We start from the raw sequence: 17,870 nt of genomic DNA on the forward strand, positions 1-17,870 counted from the left end.
ATTACAGAATCACAGAATCACAGAATCAATCAGGTTGGAAGAGACCTCAGGAATCATCGAGTCCAACCGTTGCCCTACACCACGTCAACTAGACCATGGCACTAAGTGCCATGTCCAGTCTTTTCTTAAACACATCCAGAGATGGTGACTCCACCACCTCCCTGGGCAGCCCATTCCAATGTTTAATGACCCTTTCTGAGAAGAAATTCTTCCTAATGTCCAACCTGAACCTCCCCTGGCGAAGCTTGCGGCTGTGTCCTCTTGTCCTATCGCTAGTTGCCTGGGAGACAGGCCCACTCCCACTCCGCTACAACCTCCCTTCAGGTAGTTGTAGACTGCAATAAGGTCACCTCTGAGCCTCCTCTTCTCCAGGCTAAACAACCCCAGCTCCCTCAGCCGTTCCTCATAGGTCATACCCTCCAGACCCTTCACCAGCTTGGTCGCCCTCCTCTGGACTCCTACTTTTACTCCTACTATTAGATTCTAATATTTGCATCTATTTCACATCTAGAGCCAGATTTCAAGATTACAGATAAATTTCTTTGATAATTTTGCACACCGAATAATTTCTAAGTTGGTTATGTATCTGACCAAATTCATAACTTCTATGTTAATCATCTAAGTATCCAATTATAGTCGTAAAGTTCTACTCACTAGTAACTCTTCCTGGGCGAATGGAAGCAGAGTCAAGAAACAGAGTTAGTTCCTCCAAATTTGTATTTGCAGTTCTCTCTGCAGTTTGTTGTCCAGGAATATCCATTAACACCAGAGATTTTAGACTTTTTCTATGACAACCACAAAACTTTTGAGCAGTATAACAATGTATAAAGTAAGTAAACAAAGAATTGGTACTTTAGTGGGTACACTGTGACACTAATACTATTTTTTCTTGTCCTACAAAATTTAAAATTGCTTTTTTGTAGTTTCATTTTAAATGAATTAGTATTTGAAGACCCATTTTATTCCTTAGGCTAATATGTTCATGTCTCTTTTGAGGTTCTGCATGTTAGAATAAAACATAATTATTTTCCTGCTAATCCCAAAATACAATTGATTTCTTAATCCATGCATAATTTATGAAGCTGATTGAAACTTTTATAATGAGTACTAGTGTAATCTTAATAATTTGGTACATTTCCAACACCAATATAAATTAAGAAAGCTATACTTTTCCATTATGCCGTTAAAAATTACTGCATCTACCCTCTATTTCATACAAAGTTTGAGAAAAATCTACAAGCCACATCAATGTCTTCACAAGTGCCATAAATTTATAATTGATTCATATAAAAGAGTTGCTGTATACACTACCTGTTAAACCACAGGAGGGCTGAGACTGCTACACGATTTTCATTTGCACAAGAAAGTAATTATTTTGAAAGGCTGGATGTTTTCTATCAAAAAATTTTACGAGGAAGTTATCTATTTTTCAGATATCTAAAACCTTAGACCTCAGATATGACAAGTCTCATCTCAGAGAAAAACTGTGACTGACTTTATACTAATGCATAGTAGGGAAGTGTGCAAGCAGCTGTTGCCTGCCTCCTTCTTCCCCTCCAAGCAGAAAAATGTCACATTGCAAACCTTGCATATAGAGTGCAAAAGAATTCCCCCACACACACAACACTGTCATTTAAGATTTAGTCCTCAAGTGTTCTGAAATAGGCTCCCTGTTTCTGTAATAGTTTGGACCTTCCTCGTCCACTTCCTACCCTTCATGCATACAAGGATTTCCTGCACCCTGGTTTGCCTAAGCCCCTAAATTCCAACCTCCAAATGCCTCCCTGTCTTTTCCTGGGGAATAAAACTCTCCCATACTGTTTATCAACAATATCTACACGAACCTCTCATTTCAGATCCTGCATCTTAGCTCCTGGCAGAGCCTCCCTTAACCATTTCACCATGTATTCGACTTTCTGCATTTCTAACCTGTACCTTTCTTCCCTAAGAATGCTAGTGCCCTCCATGTACAAAGAGCTCAGCTGGGGACCCACTATTCCTTCATGCAAGCCAACACACAGTTGTGTTTCCCTAACTGTTAAATTTGAGCTTCCTGAGAAGAGGAAATAAACTCTGCCTGCGGTGCAGCAGCCACACTACATCCTCCTGGCTCAGCTCCGCTCGCACTGCAAAGGGGAAGCAGAAGTGATGGGCAGTAGGTCTTGCCCAGCCAATACTCACAGCAATGCATGCACTGCAAGAACTAGACCAATTGCTTTGATCTCTTGAGACTTCTATTTCCTTGATACAATTGCCTAGAAATAAGTGAGGACTTTTAGAGGAAGTTGGAGAGAAAGAAAAGGGAAGATGCAAAGACCAGAAGGAATATTCCTGTACCTTCCTGCCTCCCTGGTCTGTTTGCCATCTTCATGTAATGTAAGCCAAATACAGAGGAGCCTCCTGCCAGCTACAGAAATGTTGCTTGAACACAGCAGTCTTCCAAAGGTCCTGCCAAAATGCAGCTGTGGAGCAGAGCTGAATACACCCAGTGTAACCCGCAGTTTTTTCAACCTTTTCCTTGCCCAGTGAGTGAGATTTCATTGAGTCATGTGACAGACGTCCTCCCTTCCCAGCCATCCACTGCAATGCAGCACCAGGGCACATGGGCACCTGGGAGCTGGTGTTCAAGGTCCATACTCAGGGCACATCCTCCCTAGATCCTGTGCAGCACCATAGCCTTTCCCCAGCTCCTGAACCTGGCAAAACATGCAAACAGCTGGGGAGAGACAGCAGGTTTGTCCACCTATGATTCCAAAGTAGAAGAGAAACACAATGCTGTTGTGGGAATGAGGTTGATATGAAATTAGTGGATATTTTACATGAAGTGTGAGATTTGACTAGTTTCACTAGTGTACCCCTGAAATATAGCCAAAAGTAGAATGACTCTCCAGGTAGAGAAACTGAAGGAAGAACTCTGTAACTGACATGGTCCTGCAGAGCTCCATCCAGAGCTCACCCTGGCATAGTTGTACATATAAACCACACTCTTACAGGGAACCAAAACCAAGCAGCACAAGGGTTTAAGGGATTAAAGACTTATTCTGGAGATTGGAGTTATTCCTGGCGCAGTCACCAGCCCCAATTCATCTCTCAACATCTCAATTTTATCTTAAACCTGGCAATAATCAGTGCTCAACAGCAGGCAGCACAAAGCACTGTGCCCAGCTCTCACCGATTTTCTCCTTTGTTTTTTTTTCAGTGAACAGCCCCAGCTCTGCTACAAAGAAGATTCTGCATTTCTACCTGATGTTCCTCATTTCTAGTAAAAAGATCATTGTAAAATGTGACCCCTTCACCCTATTCCTAAAATTTTTCACATGTGAAATGTAGTCTTTCCTCTAGAAATCTAATACTTCAGAAGCACTACTTTAACAAATAATGTGAAATCTGAAGCAGGCTCTCCTGAGTGTATCTCACTGTTACAAACATCTACAGAGTACTTCATTCCAATTTTATCTACTCTAGCCCCAAAAGATGCCTAACACAATGCCATCACCAAGCTCACTGATCTATCTTGACTGCCCATTCTTAAGTTGATGGGGAGACATGGCAAGAGCACACATGCTCTATCTTCTGTTTTACAGCCCTGGGAAGCTTGAAGGTAGGACAAGGAGCCAGACCACAGAAGCAGCTGCTTCCCAGTGGAGCAATTCCAACATGGCTGTTCTTTCCCAGAAAGGAGGGGGAATGGAGAAGGGCATAAAGTCATAAGGGAATTTCCCCTGCACTCGAATTTTCTCTCCGTGAAGAAGTATACAAACACATAGCCCACAGGCACAATTCACAGGATCTAGCAAGTTTGCTTTATACAGGAAGCGACTGTCTTTTTAAGTTTTAATGACAATCTAACATCAGCATAAAAACTAGGTAGCATTCAGGTTTTATGGAAGTTTTGTGTTTTCAAATTGATCTTTTATAGAGTCTTACTGAATTGTGATTCACACTTACTTTAGCAGACATTCATAAAGGGTTGCACCTACAAATCATTGTATTTTCTAACTTGGTATCTCAAACATCTATTATTTAAGGTATTTTATTAAATTTTTAAGATGTGCAAACAATGTATACAACCTTTGAAGACACAAAAGCCCTCTGAAATTTGTGCTTCTATATAAATATGCTTGTAGATTCTTAAATATCATGGTCATAAATTTATTTTCTCTTATGTTGCATGTGTCATGAACACTTGCCTACATGAACAACAAGAACGCCAAAAAATCTTATAAGTCTGGCCAGAAGTGCAGTATTTATACTTGAATTAAAATGAATTCCATGTGCAAGCTAAAGTAGCACTCCATCAATAAAACATTTCAACCACTGTCTGTGGTATGGCACTGAGGCATCTCTTTTCAGCTTTATCTGACAGTAGGGATTTCTTGCTTTACGTGGCTAAGAATCAACAAAGAACTATTTTAAGTACATCTTCAAGTACTTTGTTTAATTTATATCTAATTTAAAGAACTATTGGAAGACTCGGGTATGCATGAATACATAAACAAGCATACATTTGAATTTTCATTAAAAATTTTTCATATTATGCAATTTTGTATTATAAACACTTCTTAACAGGTACTCACAATTTGATCAAAAATGCTTCCCTTTCTTTTTCTAGTTCTAAGCCATTAAGTAATTTTGCTTGTTGACAGCTGGAACAAAATATATTCATTTCTAAAACAGAGGAGCATGAAAAATATTTTTTCTTATTTGCCATTCTCACTCTTAGTTCAGAATGGTTTCATGCAAGCGTAGATATGTTTCAGTATTGAATGAAGTCCAATACTAAAATCTAAACATGACTATATGAAGGATCTAGAGAGGAAAGGGAGTTTGAGAATTAAGCAACCAGGCCAGAAGAGCCTTGTCGGTAAAGAAGGTGGTCCATAGATGGGCCGATGAAAAGATTTCTGGGAGTTCATCAACAGTAATGAATTTCAAATATCCTCTCCAGGAGGACCTTGGGTGTTACTAAAAAGTAGCATGGTAATTTCTCTGAGCTCTCAGAAAAGTACAAAGAGATGGTCCATAAGACAGGCAGAAGCAAGCTATTAGTAGACTGAAATATTTGAAAACAACACCTTGAACTGTAACTACAGGCCAATAGAAACAATTGTATCATGAAAAAGGTATACACTGTGTGTTCACCATTAGCACACAGCTGAGAAAGTTACATGCTGAATGTTACACCAGATTACGCTTGTAAAGGGTTATTTTAGCATAGCAAAAATGACAAGAATATAGAGAATTGTAGAGAGACTTGCATTATCCATGCTTTTCTGTGTCTCTTTGGCTACAACCACTAGCATAGGTCCCCCACACACGAACTGACGACAAGCAATGTGAGTGCACTGAAAACCGTTTAAATGGAGTTACTCTTCTACAATGGTTAAAGGACTGGAAGGAGACAGCTTTGCTTATTCCTCACAAGTATTTCTGCTGTACCAAACGCCAACACCATCATTTTATCAGTCAGATGTGTATACTCTGTTGCTGTACTCAAAAAAACACAAATAAATCAGCGCTTTTGTTAGTAACTTACAGTACATAAATTCCAGTACAAACTTGTAAAGGAATTTCTCTTGAGGGAAAAACATAGTAAGTTTTAGAGTTTTCCAGAATAGTAGACGGTGGTTGTTTTTTTGATGTGTTTCAGACACACACAGAATTCTAAACATCTATATTTATAGGTTCCAAAAGTTTTTCAACAAGTCTGGGTAAAAAACCTTTTTTTTTGTTTTAGAGGATGCCTGTTTATCATACATTTTTTTGTTCACTAACAGCATCTATCTGGACACAAGACCACGTTAGAATTACTTCAGTCACGCATTAATCATAGTTGATGAAAGACTTTAGGCAAGTATTCAGTTTTAATAAAAACTCTTGAAAGTTATTATCCACATAAAGAAATATCTTGGAAAGTTTCACCCAAAAAGCAAAACAGAAACCCAATAATTAATAAAGAAATTATACCATCTTAAGTTTTAAATAACACTGAACAGATGGTTTAATCTAAGGGTCTATATAAGCCAAAAATAGCAGATTAAAAAAATGCAGGAGAAATGGGTGTGTGATAGGAAAGTCCACAGTTCCAGGATTTGAACATACTGCATAGCAGGGCTATTGTAAAATATATGGAAGGTGGAAAGGATGAAGAGTTGGTCTTGTCTCCTCGGATGTCGAAGGTAAAGAGTAGTGCTTTTTTTAAATAAAATTTATCAACACTTCTTATTTACCTTTAAATATTTTGCCAGTTTCTGAATTCCCCAGTATTCTGAAAGCAAATCAGTGTTTCCTTCCTGATGACATACAGGCTGTTCTTCATCTTCCTCAGTCTCTGAGGAACTTTCACTAACATCTTCAAACCTGCCTGATGTTTTACTAAAAAGAAATAAACAGCATCACCCATTTTAAACAGCTATAAATTAATACGAACAAGCACATTTTAAACTGGTATGACAACACTGTGTAATAACAGAATTAGAAAAATATAACTGACATTACCAAATACTAAGTATGGTGATAATTACTGTAGATACGGAAAATAAAAATGAAAAAAATGAAGGAAGAAAAATAAGTAACCCATACCATGTTGAAGCTGGTTGTATTTTAACAGATCCAGAAGAAATGCCACTGGCTTTCTTTTTGATTTTCAGAGACACAGTACTGCTTCTCCCTTCTTCTTCAGTATTTTGTTTTGTGACCTTGTCACTGAAATATTTGGGTTTGTTTAAAAAAAAAATTATTATATATATACATAAAACTAAAAAGCTATGGTTGGACACATATTATGTCAGTACATATGAGCTTATGAACCCACACAATAAATTTAATTAAAAAGAAAGTATGCTGTGTCTTAACTGACTAATTTTGCTTTAATGAAATAGTGGAATATTAGAAAAATCATGTTATTCTGACCTGTATGTGATAAAAGAACAAAGAATGAGTATATGCAGGTAGCCCACAGGTCCATTTATCCTAGAATACCATCTCCATCTATGACCAATAGTAACTATCTAGGTAACAGTAGAAGAACAATGGAAAAACATGGAAACTATTTTTTCCAGAATATTCTTCAGCAAATTGTGATTCGGGGAACTCCTGATCATCTTTGCATTAACAGTTTTGGATGGATTTTTCTTCCATGAATGTGTCTGGTTGCTTTTTGAACTCACATAAGCAAGTGGCCTCTACTATCCTGTGGCAAAGAATTTGAGAGCTTAGCCATGCATTGTATGAAGAAGTCTCTCCCTTTGTTCTGAACTCGTCTCACTGGCTCATTTTCATTTGATACCCTTAATTCTTGTATTAGAAAAGACAGTGACTATCTGTTCCCTATTTACCATCTCCAGTCATGATTTTTTGTATCTGTTTTATTGTCCCCCAGTCATGTTTTTTTCTGGGCAGAAGAGTTCTAGTCTGCCTAGCTCTTGCACACACTGAGCTGTTCCATAGCTTTGATCATGCTGAATAGAATATATTTTGCTTTCCTCATATTCCAAGAAGACTCCTAGGCCTAGCTGGGCACAATCTCTGGTGCTTTTTTGTCCCTAATTTGCAATGTTGTGGAAACAAAATGTCCTTTTGAGTCTGGGCTGGTCATACTATCACAGTCACAACAATAAAAGAGAATACTACTCATGATTACAGCCAATTTCACTACATTTAGACTCTAACAATGACTGTGGAAAAAGATAAGCTCTTGTCCCTGGAAAACCACATTTTTTTAACTGATGACTGTAGGTCACATCCAAAATCTCTTAAAATGTTTCTTGCAACATGTCAAATGGGTAGACCTGAGAAGATACTGACTTTTTTTTGTAGGATAGCAATCAAAGCCTTTCCTTCAGATATTGTTCTTCCTCCATTAACACAAAATCAGGAAACATGGGCATTTTACACCTAAAATATGATAATATCACAGTACTGGGGGTCCAGTACTGCAGATGGTTGCAAGATATTTCCCTGCCTTGCTGTGGAAACGACATAACATCATCAAAGCTGTTGCATGACAGAAGAAAACTGAGAAATCTCTTTGGTAGTCCATACTCTCTTCTTAGAAATTAACATGTAGTAAATTTTGGTTTATTGCTCCTAACTTAAGATAATAATGCAAACCTATAACACGCAGTCCAATAATCAGCACAGTTTAGAGAGATCTACAGGAAAATTCAATTATAAAGATAACTACTTATCTGTGGGAAGCAGAAAGCCCAGTATTCTTCCACGTCATAGATGGTTCTAATTTCTTCTTGTCAATGGATGTCCTTCTTGCTGCAGAACTTTTCACTTTCTCACCTACATTCTTTTCCGTAAAATCATAAAGGTTCTGCGATTGGCCAGAGACCTTACCATCAACTACTTCCATACGCTTATAATTCTTCTCATATGTTGGTTCTTTAAAAAAATTGTATTCCTAACAAAAGAAGGAGACATGGTTTGTCAGTCATATTGCTATATGAATAATGAATATTAAAACTAAGTTATAAGCACAATTTCAGGATGCTGTGCTTAAAAATTGTACGTATTAAATGTAGAATTAGATTATAAGCAGAAAATCAGATTGCCTTGAAAAGAATGAAACATTAATCGGGAAAGTAGCTGTTACCATGTGCAAATTAAAGTTTTTTAAATAAATGAACTAGCTAAATTTGGAACTTCCTGAACATACTTGAATATTGGGTGTTGTTCAATTTCTAATATGTTAAATAATCTGTGACACAAGCACTTTTATAGAAGCTAATTCCAAATGAGTTTTAAGATCTAGAATTGCAAAGTCAGTCATGCTGCTTTCAATGGATCATTTATATAAAAACTATTTCCCTCCATAAAGGATTTACAAAAAATTCCCACAAAAAATAATGAATATAAAACTGAAAATAGGCTATGATAAACTGCTAGACTTCAGTTCCACGTAATTTAATTTGATATAGTTTAGAATTAATAGGAACACATTCCATTTCAGTTTTTTCATCTTCTGCCTCTCAGGACAAAACATTGTTGAAGAAGTCACATACAAGAACGGAGCTGAGTGGCACCTACCAATCCTTCAGCTGTCTGTGTCGAGTACCATGGCTGATCAAAAATATCAAGAAGAGAAAGGACTCTTGTCAACTCTTATTCTCTATTGGAACGTATTCAATTTTTACAGGAAAGACAGCATAAGATCATTACTTATTATTATTATTGCAGCTTTCACTACCAGATAGGTGAAGACATTTCTTTATGTCCCTGATTCAAGGCAGTTTTAAGGAGACTGTCACAGTATGGTCTGCTTTTGACTAGTCCCTGATGTGAATCGGCTGTTCCAGGCTTGCTGACCCAACTGTCTCATCATAAACTAACTCATGCTAATTTTCTTACTCTGAAAATGTACTCTAGACAAGACAATTTAACACATGATAAACTAGACAAATCATGGGGGAACTGATGCTGTAGCTTGACCAGCTAAGCACATGTTAACAAGTATGTTTCCTATAGCACTATATGCCAACACAGCAATTCTAAATGTTAGCTTAAACAAGGCCAAGAAGATATTACAAAAGTTAATTGGTTTTGCAATATATGTGTACATAATGAGCTTTTTGAAGCTCTCCTGTCCTCAGAAAATAAATCAAAACTATTTCCAGTCTTAATTTATTTCATCTAGGCAACCTTGGAAATACAGCTTTTCTCTGCTTTTCAGAGTTCTAGAGTAGAGAAGGTTTTCTCTCAAAACAACTGCTGTGCAGCTCTACAGTATTAACTTCTTTAAATTCTAGTTTTAGAATGCAGAATGTACTAAATCAGCTCTTGTGAAAGGCAATATGACATGATATTCCTAAACCACTAAAATGGTATAGTTTATACTGTTGAGCATAAACTTATTTGCACAGTCAGGGAATACTGAGTAAGTGATTTATATGACAATTAAAGGAAAATAGGATAAAATCTATTTATTGACTTTATTTAATAAGTCTATACATTTCTTGAATAGCTACAGTATCTTTATAAGAGGAGAAAAACAGTAGGGAAAGGTGTATTATCTCTATTATCAATATTAACATTAATCTATATTAATATTTATGATTAGAACTGTAAAAAGATATTAAAATATTATCATATTTTACCTTTCATGACCATCACATGAAGCCAACTCACTTTGAAAATACATTAAACCAGTAATTGTGCCTAAAAACATTCATATATTGTCACATTTATATACTGTAAACCAATATGTAGACATAAAGTTAAAAAAAGACTTGACTATGGGATAAATAAAACACATTGCACTTTCAAACAGAGCAACTTACAAAATTAATTCCATTACTGTTAATAGAAGCTACTGTATTTATGTGTACAACTAGAAATGCTCTGATCTTTCAGAACTGTCAAAAATCTACAGATCAAAAAAAAAAAAAAATACCAGCCCTGCATCACAGAAAAACAGAACTAATGATCAGAAAATTTCCCTGTTAATGACTTCCTTCTTGCAATAATTAAAAGTCCATATAATAACCACAATAAAACTTTTGACAGGTTTTAGCCTGTAATGAATTCTACCACCAAGTTACTAATCTGTTATAACCACACTAGAAATCTGAAAAAAAAGAGTTTTTATCAGGAATGATGAAACAACTAAAATTGTAGTGTGATTCTAGCTAATATAGAGCTCTAAATAGAAGCCAAAACACTTGCATTTTACAGTGGGTGGAGAAACACAGTGTGTAAGCTGGATGCTTAACTCTCAGCTCTGATATTTAAATCAGGCAGCTCTCATAAAAATGTCGGGCTATTATTTATATTTGGGTTACAAAGAATGAAGTTAAAAATTTAAGTGTTTTTGATCACAGAAAAATATTGTCATAAAAAGTTGACCTTTTCCGTAAGAATATCATATTTTCCTGCTTTAACATTTCCAGTGCTCCATAAAGAATAACACCAGAAGACGAGCAAAACTTTTAATACAAAATTAGAAGCTGACTTGTTGGATCAAACCTCATAATAAGGTATGATAGAATGATACGTGAAATAGTGTATTATTTGCTGTTTACAAAAGGAACATATTTAGTAGACACTGAAACAAATCCAAAGAAAAACAATAAATGCATTTCAGAGCCTAAAATTCTTCATTTAATCACAGATTTATCTTTGATGAAGAACATAAATGTTCAGCCAGGTTTATAATATAATTGTTGCCAATGTACAATGTACATTTGTACAAAGTAGAATATACACCCAGTATCAGTAAATACATACCTGTTTAGACATATTTTCTACAAATCTAGGTGATCTCTCCCTTAAAAATGTGACAATATCTTTATATACATCACTTTTTCTTTCATAGTCAATGTCATCTTTACCCTTTAGCTGACCCTTAAAAAAAAATGTAAATTATTAGTAGTATTACCTTACACAGGTAATTTAATCAGCATCATAAAATAGTGCCGAAAAACACAGAGGTCATACTGTAATGACTTAGGTACAGAAGTCTCACGATCAGCAGAGTCCATCAAACTTCAATAATGCTTCATAAAGATGCATGGATCATCTCCATGTTTCCCAACAGATAATCAAGATCTTACACAGAATTCTGCAAGTAATTACTATCAGTTAATTGTACTGTGCGTAGTTCCACTGAAAAGAATTTATGGCTTATGGCAAACAACCAAGTAAATAGGAGCTTTCAGTGCAGTATGGCAGATGTCTAAAATTATCAGAAAATGATGTGACCTGACCAGCCTAAGCTTTACGAGTTTCATCTGTTAAAAATGTGCTAAGTCAAGATTTCCCTGTATTTTTTAACCCTTAGGAAATCAATTTGTGGAGTTACACCTGACGGACATCAGTCTCCCTTCAAAATGAATGTAAGAGCTCTGGTCACTGCTTAACACACATAGAGACTATTATGCCTAAATAAAACCTATCTGCAAGGAAAGAGGTAACCAAAACCAAAAAGTGGAAGAGAGAAATAATTTCTAAAAAGCTTCCACTGAAAGGAGAAAGAACTGCTTATAATTTATAAAAAGACAAAAGCAAGCTATATTAGCCACACACAATAATATTACACCTCAGATCAAGAGCAATGAAGCACCAGAGGAAGCATCGAGTCCCACAGAACTTTTAAATAGGAATAGTGTGAAGGACTGTTAGGGCACATTTAAAGACTAAACAAGCACTGCTAGCAAAGAGTGCAGGATACACTCCTAGTATAAAACTTATTAAAAAAGCACTCAAAACATATGGGAAAACTAGCATACATTTATTACTGTATCTTCTCCTTCTGTACCAATAAACTAGGTCTGCAGATCTTACAGCCTCAATACTACTACCCTAAACCTGATTGATTTTTGCACATAAAAATATTCATTACTCCATGGTATCCTTTATTATTACTTACTCCATTTAAAAACACTCCTGCTATGCTGCAAGTGATATACAAAGGATCACTGTCATGTGGTTTGATGACTAAATAACAAATTTCTCCATGCACTTGTCTCCAGGGAGGAGCTCGGCATCATTAGAGAATGTGTAATCTGTAACCAATTGATCTCATAACCCTCTCCAAATACTGAACAGCCCAATTGCGTTTTCCACTCAAGGGGCTCTCTGAAGACACATGCTGCTTCCTGAGGATATCTAGTGCTGAAATCCTCTGCAAACTTAATAATTTGATTTAAAAGAGATTCGTTCAAAGGGATGATTTCGAGTGTGCCAGTTCCAGAACCAGCGGCAGTCCACTGAGCCGCTCTTGCCAATGCCAATCCCATGGTCTCGACTAGTATCCAAGGTGTACACCTTAGCAAAGAAACACAGTCAGAGAATGACCAAACTGAGCTCTCAAACGATAAATGCAATGCACTGTGGCTGTTACAATTTGAAATAAAGAAATCTAGGAATGATTAGATTCTTTTAACTCATTTAAATCCCCAAACTGGGAAAGGGGGAATTGAAGAAGAGAACTCACAAATATTTTTAAAGAAATAGGGAAATTGGGTGAAAACACAGGTTTTTTTCGTCTTGATTAAATAATTCCTGGTGCTATAAGAAACTCAGGGAGCTGAACGCAGAGGGCTTCTGTTGTGACTGTAACAAAAGGCTCTCAGGTTCTCCTTGTAAAGTTGATGCCACTGTTACAAACCGTATGTGCAGGCAGACAGACACACACAACCCACAGCAATGACCTCCCCCGACATTTTCTTTAAATGGAGGAAAAAGGCGAAGCCTGGAAGGGCCAAGAGCCACCGCAGTGAGACAGGCACGGGGAGGCCTCGCCCCTGAGGGGAGCCCGGGGCGCCCGGCATGGCGGCGGCCCACCCGCGCTCCGCGGCGTACTCAGGGCAGAGGCCGGGGCCGGGGCTGCTGTGGGAGGCGGGCGGGAGCCTGGAGCCCGGCCGCACTGCGGAGCCACCCCAGGGACGCAAGGAGCCCGGCGGATGGACGCCCCTCACCGCTCGCCCCCATACCTTGCCTCGGGCGAGCCGCGCCGGACCCCGCTATCGCCGCTCGGGCCGCAGCTGAGGCCGGCGGCGTTGCCACGGGGACGGATCCCGGCGGCCGCCGTTACCTGGAGAGGCGGGTAAACACAAGCGGCGCCCGGCGGCGCGGAAAGGCCGCTGGCCCCGGGCTGCCGCCTGGCGCGGCGCCTGCGGGCGCAGGCCACGGAGGGCGATACCCTGAGGGGAAGGCCGAGGGCGTTGAACGCCGGCGAGCGAGATGGATGAGTGCGACGCGTGGCTGGGGCTGCTGCAACCGCTGTCCACAGTGTCCGTCAAAATGCGGCGGTGCTGGGGTAGGGGCACCTTAGCAAGGCTTGTGCTGTGGAAACCGCGCACTTGTGACTGGGGGCCAGGGTCTGGGAGCCAAGAGAGGGGTCAGGCGGGTGGCAGGCGGTGCGAGGCAGGAGGGTTTGGGGGCAGCGGGGCGTGTGATGGGTGGTGGAGTGAGTGATGCCAAGGCTGAAGGGGTAGGACGTTTCTCAGAAGGTAAGAGGAGCTATATTTAGAAATAAAGCAGGCTGTAGGTTTTTTTGGCATGGAATTAAATCATGTAGTGATTAGAGTTACTTTACACCAGAGTTTGAAGGAAGACCACCGAATACTTTTTAGCTTGAATCTTAGCCAGTATAGCTTAAGCCTTTCACTAGCTTTCAGTCATTACAAGAAAACAGCTTTAATTAATAAGGTTAACATTGACTACTTTTAGTTCTTGAGGCAGCGTGACAGATTATGCTTGAAATGCTTTTTGTTAAACAAAATGTAATGTGAAAATAGCGTTTCTTGAAAGAAGTAAAGAAAATATGTATGGGCAGTGCCAATGAATAAAGTCCTTTCACATACTGAGGATAACACAACACTATAAACATGCAAATAAAGCACCCCAAACACAGAATGGAAATTAATACTATTTCCCCAGTCCTATTGTTGATCCGTAATGTGAATGAGCCATCACTCTGGATAAATTTTTTAAGTTATGAAGTTGCTACTGCACTCTCACCTGCCCATCTCCTCTTTTGTACCACTGGACTGATAAGAACTATATTCCCTGACTTCCCTTCCCACCTGTAAATCCCCTCTCCAGTTCAATTATCTGCATCCACCAAAATACCTATCAGATGATAAAAATTGGATTTAGATTTGACCTCGGAAGGAATGGTTACCTGTTGCACACTAGCTGAGGCTGGGAAGCTATGGTCAGCTTTCCAGTATATGTGTCCTTGCGAAGGCATAGGAAAAATAATCCTTTCAAGGACAGCCCAACAGAAGTACCCAGGTGTCCCAACACCATAGAGTTAACATAGCCAAGAGTTATTTTACCAACTGAGAACTCAGCTGGATAAGAAACCTCTAATAATGAGGAAGGTCATGGAATGTATGAGGGATGTATCTCAAAGAATAACAGTGTGGGATTAATACATTTTTTTCATGGAGATGATTGTCCATATACATTTTACTTACTGAAACTTTCAAGCAGTAACTACGGATAAGTACATGCAGTCTGCACAATAATGACTTGAGAATAGCATTGGCTTTTCTTATTTCACTGCATAACTTTGAGAAGATAGAAAATGAATCATTTGATTAGGTGAAAATGAAAGAGCATTTTTAGTAAAAAGCCTGGGTAAAGACTTCATGCAATTTATTTTCTTTATGGAATACTATGTATGAAGGCATTTCCAGAAAGGATTAAATCTCTTCTTTTTACTGAAATAATGACTATCTAAAAATTGAATTTGATGGGCAGAAGGTGCAAACAGCAAAATGTGAAAGAGAGTAAAAGTATCCCCACTATGGGTGGTGGGGAGTGAAGACAGTGGGTTTTCACACAGAGCTGAGTATTTTAAGCAAGAAGTCGGTGTAGTAAGAAATAGAATTCCTAAATAAGATCACTCTGTTCCACTGAACAGCAAGAAGGAAAGATATTTCAGTGGCAAAGATAAATGGGATGTTTTGCCCTCAAAGAGTACGCATCTACACTGGCCATGAAAGGGGCTTCGCTAACTAGCTGAGGCTTAGTTACCAGTGGAACTTCCTGTGGGGACAGGTAAGTCAAAAAATGAAAAAGCAGAACACGTCCTGCAAGCCAGCAGTGAGGAATGCTGCTGGGATCTGCTCTTAGAACCAAAGGCCTATGGATAGTCTAGAGATTGGAGGTGCTTTTCCCCTTTCTTCTTTGTGGCAGGCAAATACTGAGTTTGTAGCTCAGCTGTGCTCATAGGAAGACTGCTCTAATTCTTCTGAAGACTAGAAACCATCTGGTTTATTTTCTAACCTCAATTTGTGTTACTAGTTTGTCTATATTTGTTCTTGCACCAGCACTGGTCCTTTACCTTATTTTCAACAGCTACTTTTCCTCCTTAGATTTTACACCCAGTCTCTGAGTTAGAATATTTTCTCTTACAGTTCACTTTGCTATGCTAAACAAGTTCAGTTCCTCTTGTCTCAGCCTGCAAATTCTTCATTTCTCTTACCATCTTAGTATCCCTTATCTGACTGTATTCCAGTCTGAGCTTGTTTTTCTTAAATAGATTTGCCACTAATTTCTAAGGACATTTCACGAGCACCCTTTACAATGGCATTAATAGTCTTCATCTCTTTTGGAAGTTCCTCAACTACTACATTCTAGGATTACATTTGCTTTTCAGATCACAGTAGGGCTTGTTGTCACCTTGCAATTGAATACACAACCAATTTTTAATCCATTACTTTTATTTTCTCTTTTCAAAGTAATTTTTGAACCTGATAGCAAATTTGAGGCGTATTTCGCAGAGGGTTGTGGTCTTGGAAATAATTAAGCTCCTACAAGTTTTGTAAAACCTGAGGTAGTCGAATGGAGAGGAAAGCAAAATTAGTGCCCTTGCTGAGGTAAAGGCAGGCATACGAACTGCAGATCACGTTCTGTAGCAACCAGCCAGCCAAGTGTTTTGTTCATACTGTGCTGGCTAATTAGAACAAGAGTAACTTCAGCCTTGCCCAGTGGGTGTTTTATGGAGAGGGTGGACAGCAGAAGATTAAGGGAGAAAGCACATAATTCCATAAGAAATCAAATCTCGTTACTTTTGCTGCTCATGAACTCTTTCCCTGACCTTCATGTCAGATGAGAAGGTTAGGGAGCCTAGGGCAGAGTTTGTGGGTGCAGGTAGCGCCTGTTCACATGCAAGTACTCTGCCGTGTCTGCCCTGCACCTCCCTGGGTTCTGGGAACTGTGTTTTTCAGTGCCAAAACTCTTCACTCATTCCCTTACGTGATGTGAACAATTTCTGTTCCTGCTGTCTGTTCTTAGTTTGTGTGCTCTGCAGTCTTTTGCACGTTTTCAGACACATACTGGCTGTAGCAAGTCATTACTGCAGTTACTGTGTTGGTAGTTAAGCTGTGGGTGATTCCCTTAGCTGCATTCAGGCTTGTCTTGCTGCATGACAAGAAGTCATGCCTTCTTATATCAGCTGTCACTAAAAAATAAGCTCTTAGGAACCCCTCACTTAGCCAGACTGAAGGATATATAATACCACCTTTTGCTTTTACCAGATTTGATTGATCAATGCTATTAATATCTCATAGCATAAGAGTATAAATGGATATCTTAGAAAATTTTGTCTGAAAGGTAAAGCGTTAAGTAATCACTTAAGAATTATGAAACTGTTCTCTTGGTGACTCAAAAATCAGCGTCCAAAAACTTCCAGGCAATAAAATCGTAATGTGTTCTCAAAAGCAGCTTACTCAGGAACTGGCTCCACCCAGAGATGGCATTTGCACCAAGTTTGGGTAATCCTATAAATTAGTAGTAGTACATTTATTTTACATTTTTAATGTAAAAGACATTTTATAAAACAGTAGGTGAAATGTTTGCCTGAGCGTAGTCAAAGATGAGATCATTTGTTACTGGCACAAAGAAATGGGGAATATGAAGAATTTGTTAACATGAGGAGAAGGGCAATTGGAAATTTTTTTTACAATTTCAAAGTTGCAGCCAGAATGTGTAAGCAATTTTTCTTCTATATTTTTCCTCACATTATTGTAGCATAGGGTGCAGATTATTACTGTTGTAGTAGAACAGTAATGTAAGTTGTAAAAAACAGTTGTAGAGGCTTACATAAAATAGAAAAGCCATTCAAGGTAAGTAATACCAGCTATTCCTTCTGTTAAATAGCAGTTTAGCTGATCAGCTTCATGGGCAGTTTGTCAGACAAGTTGCAAATCAGGAGAAAACAAGATAATATTTGTCAATTTCCTTTTATTGTTCATTAGCTTGCTTTTGTTGCAAAATTTACATATTTTTTGCATTCACAAAACAAACAAAAGTCCTACTGTTTTGGTTGAAAGGGCTTAGCTAGAGAAATAAAAAATCCAGTTGTGCTGCATTTATTTCATTGTGTTTCAGTATAGGCGCAATATTTAGGT

At 38.3% G+C, this 17,870-nt stretch overlaps 1 protein-coding gene across 1 annotated transcript in view; it reads right to left on the reverse strand.

Moving 5' to 3' along the window:
- The window catches only part of ODAD2 (outer dynein arm docking complex subunit 2), an 85,321-nt gene extending 72,578 nt beyond the window's left edge, over nt 1-12,743 (reverse strand). Inside the window, exons 1-6 of the mRNA XM_068405620.1 lie at nt 12,522-12,743; nt 12,374-12,490; nt 11,233-11,349; nt 8,193-8,410; nt 6,583-6,708; nt 6,231-6,375 (exon numbers count right to left, since the gene is read on the reverse strand). Of these exons, the coding sequence (XP_068261721.1) occupies nt 6,231-6,375; nt 6,583-6,708; nt 8,193-8,410; nt 11,233-11,349; nt 12,374-12,490; nt 12,522-12,743 (945 nt within the window). The remainder of the gene's footprint in view (nt 1-6,230; nt 6,376-6,582; nt 6,709-8,192; nt 8,411-11,232; nt 11,350-12,373; nt 12,491-12,521) is intronic.
- Nucleotides 12,744-17,870: the final 5,127 nt, after the last annotated feature.

The sequence above is a fragment of the Nyctibius grandis genome, chromosome 7 (genome assembly GCF_013368605.1).
Source record: "Nyctibius grandis isolate bNycGra1 chromosome 7, bNycGra1.pri, whole genome shotgun sequence".
NCBI lineage: Eukaryota > Metazoa > Chordata > Aves > Nyctibiiformes > Nyctibiidae > Nyctibius > Nyctibius grandis.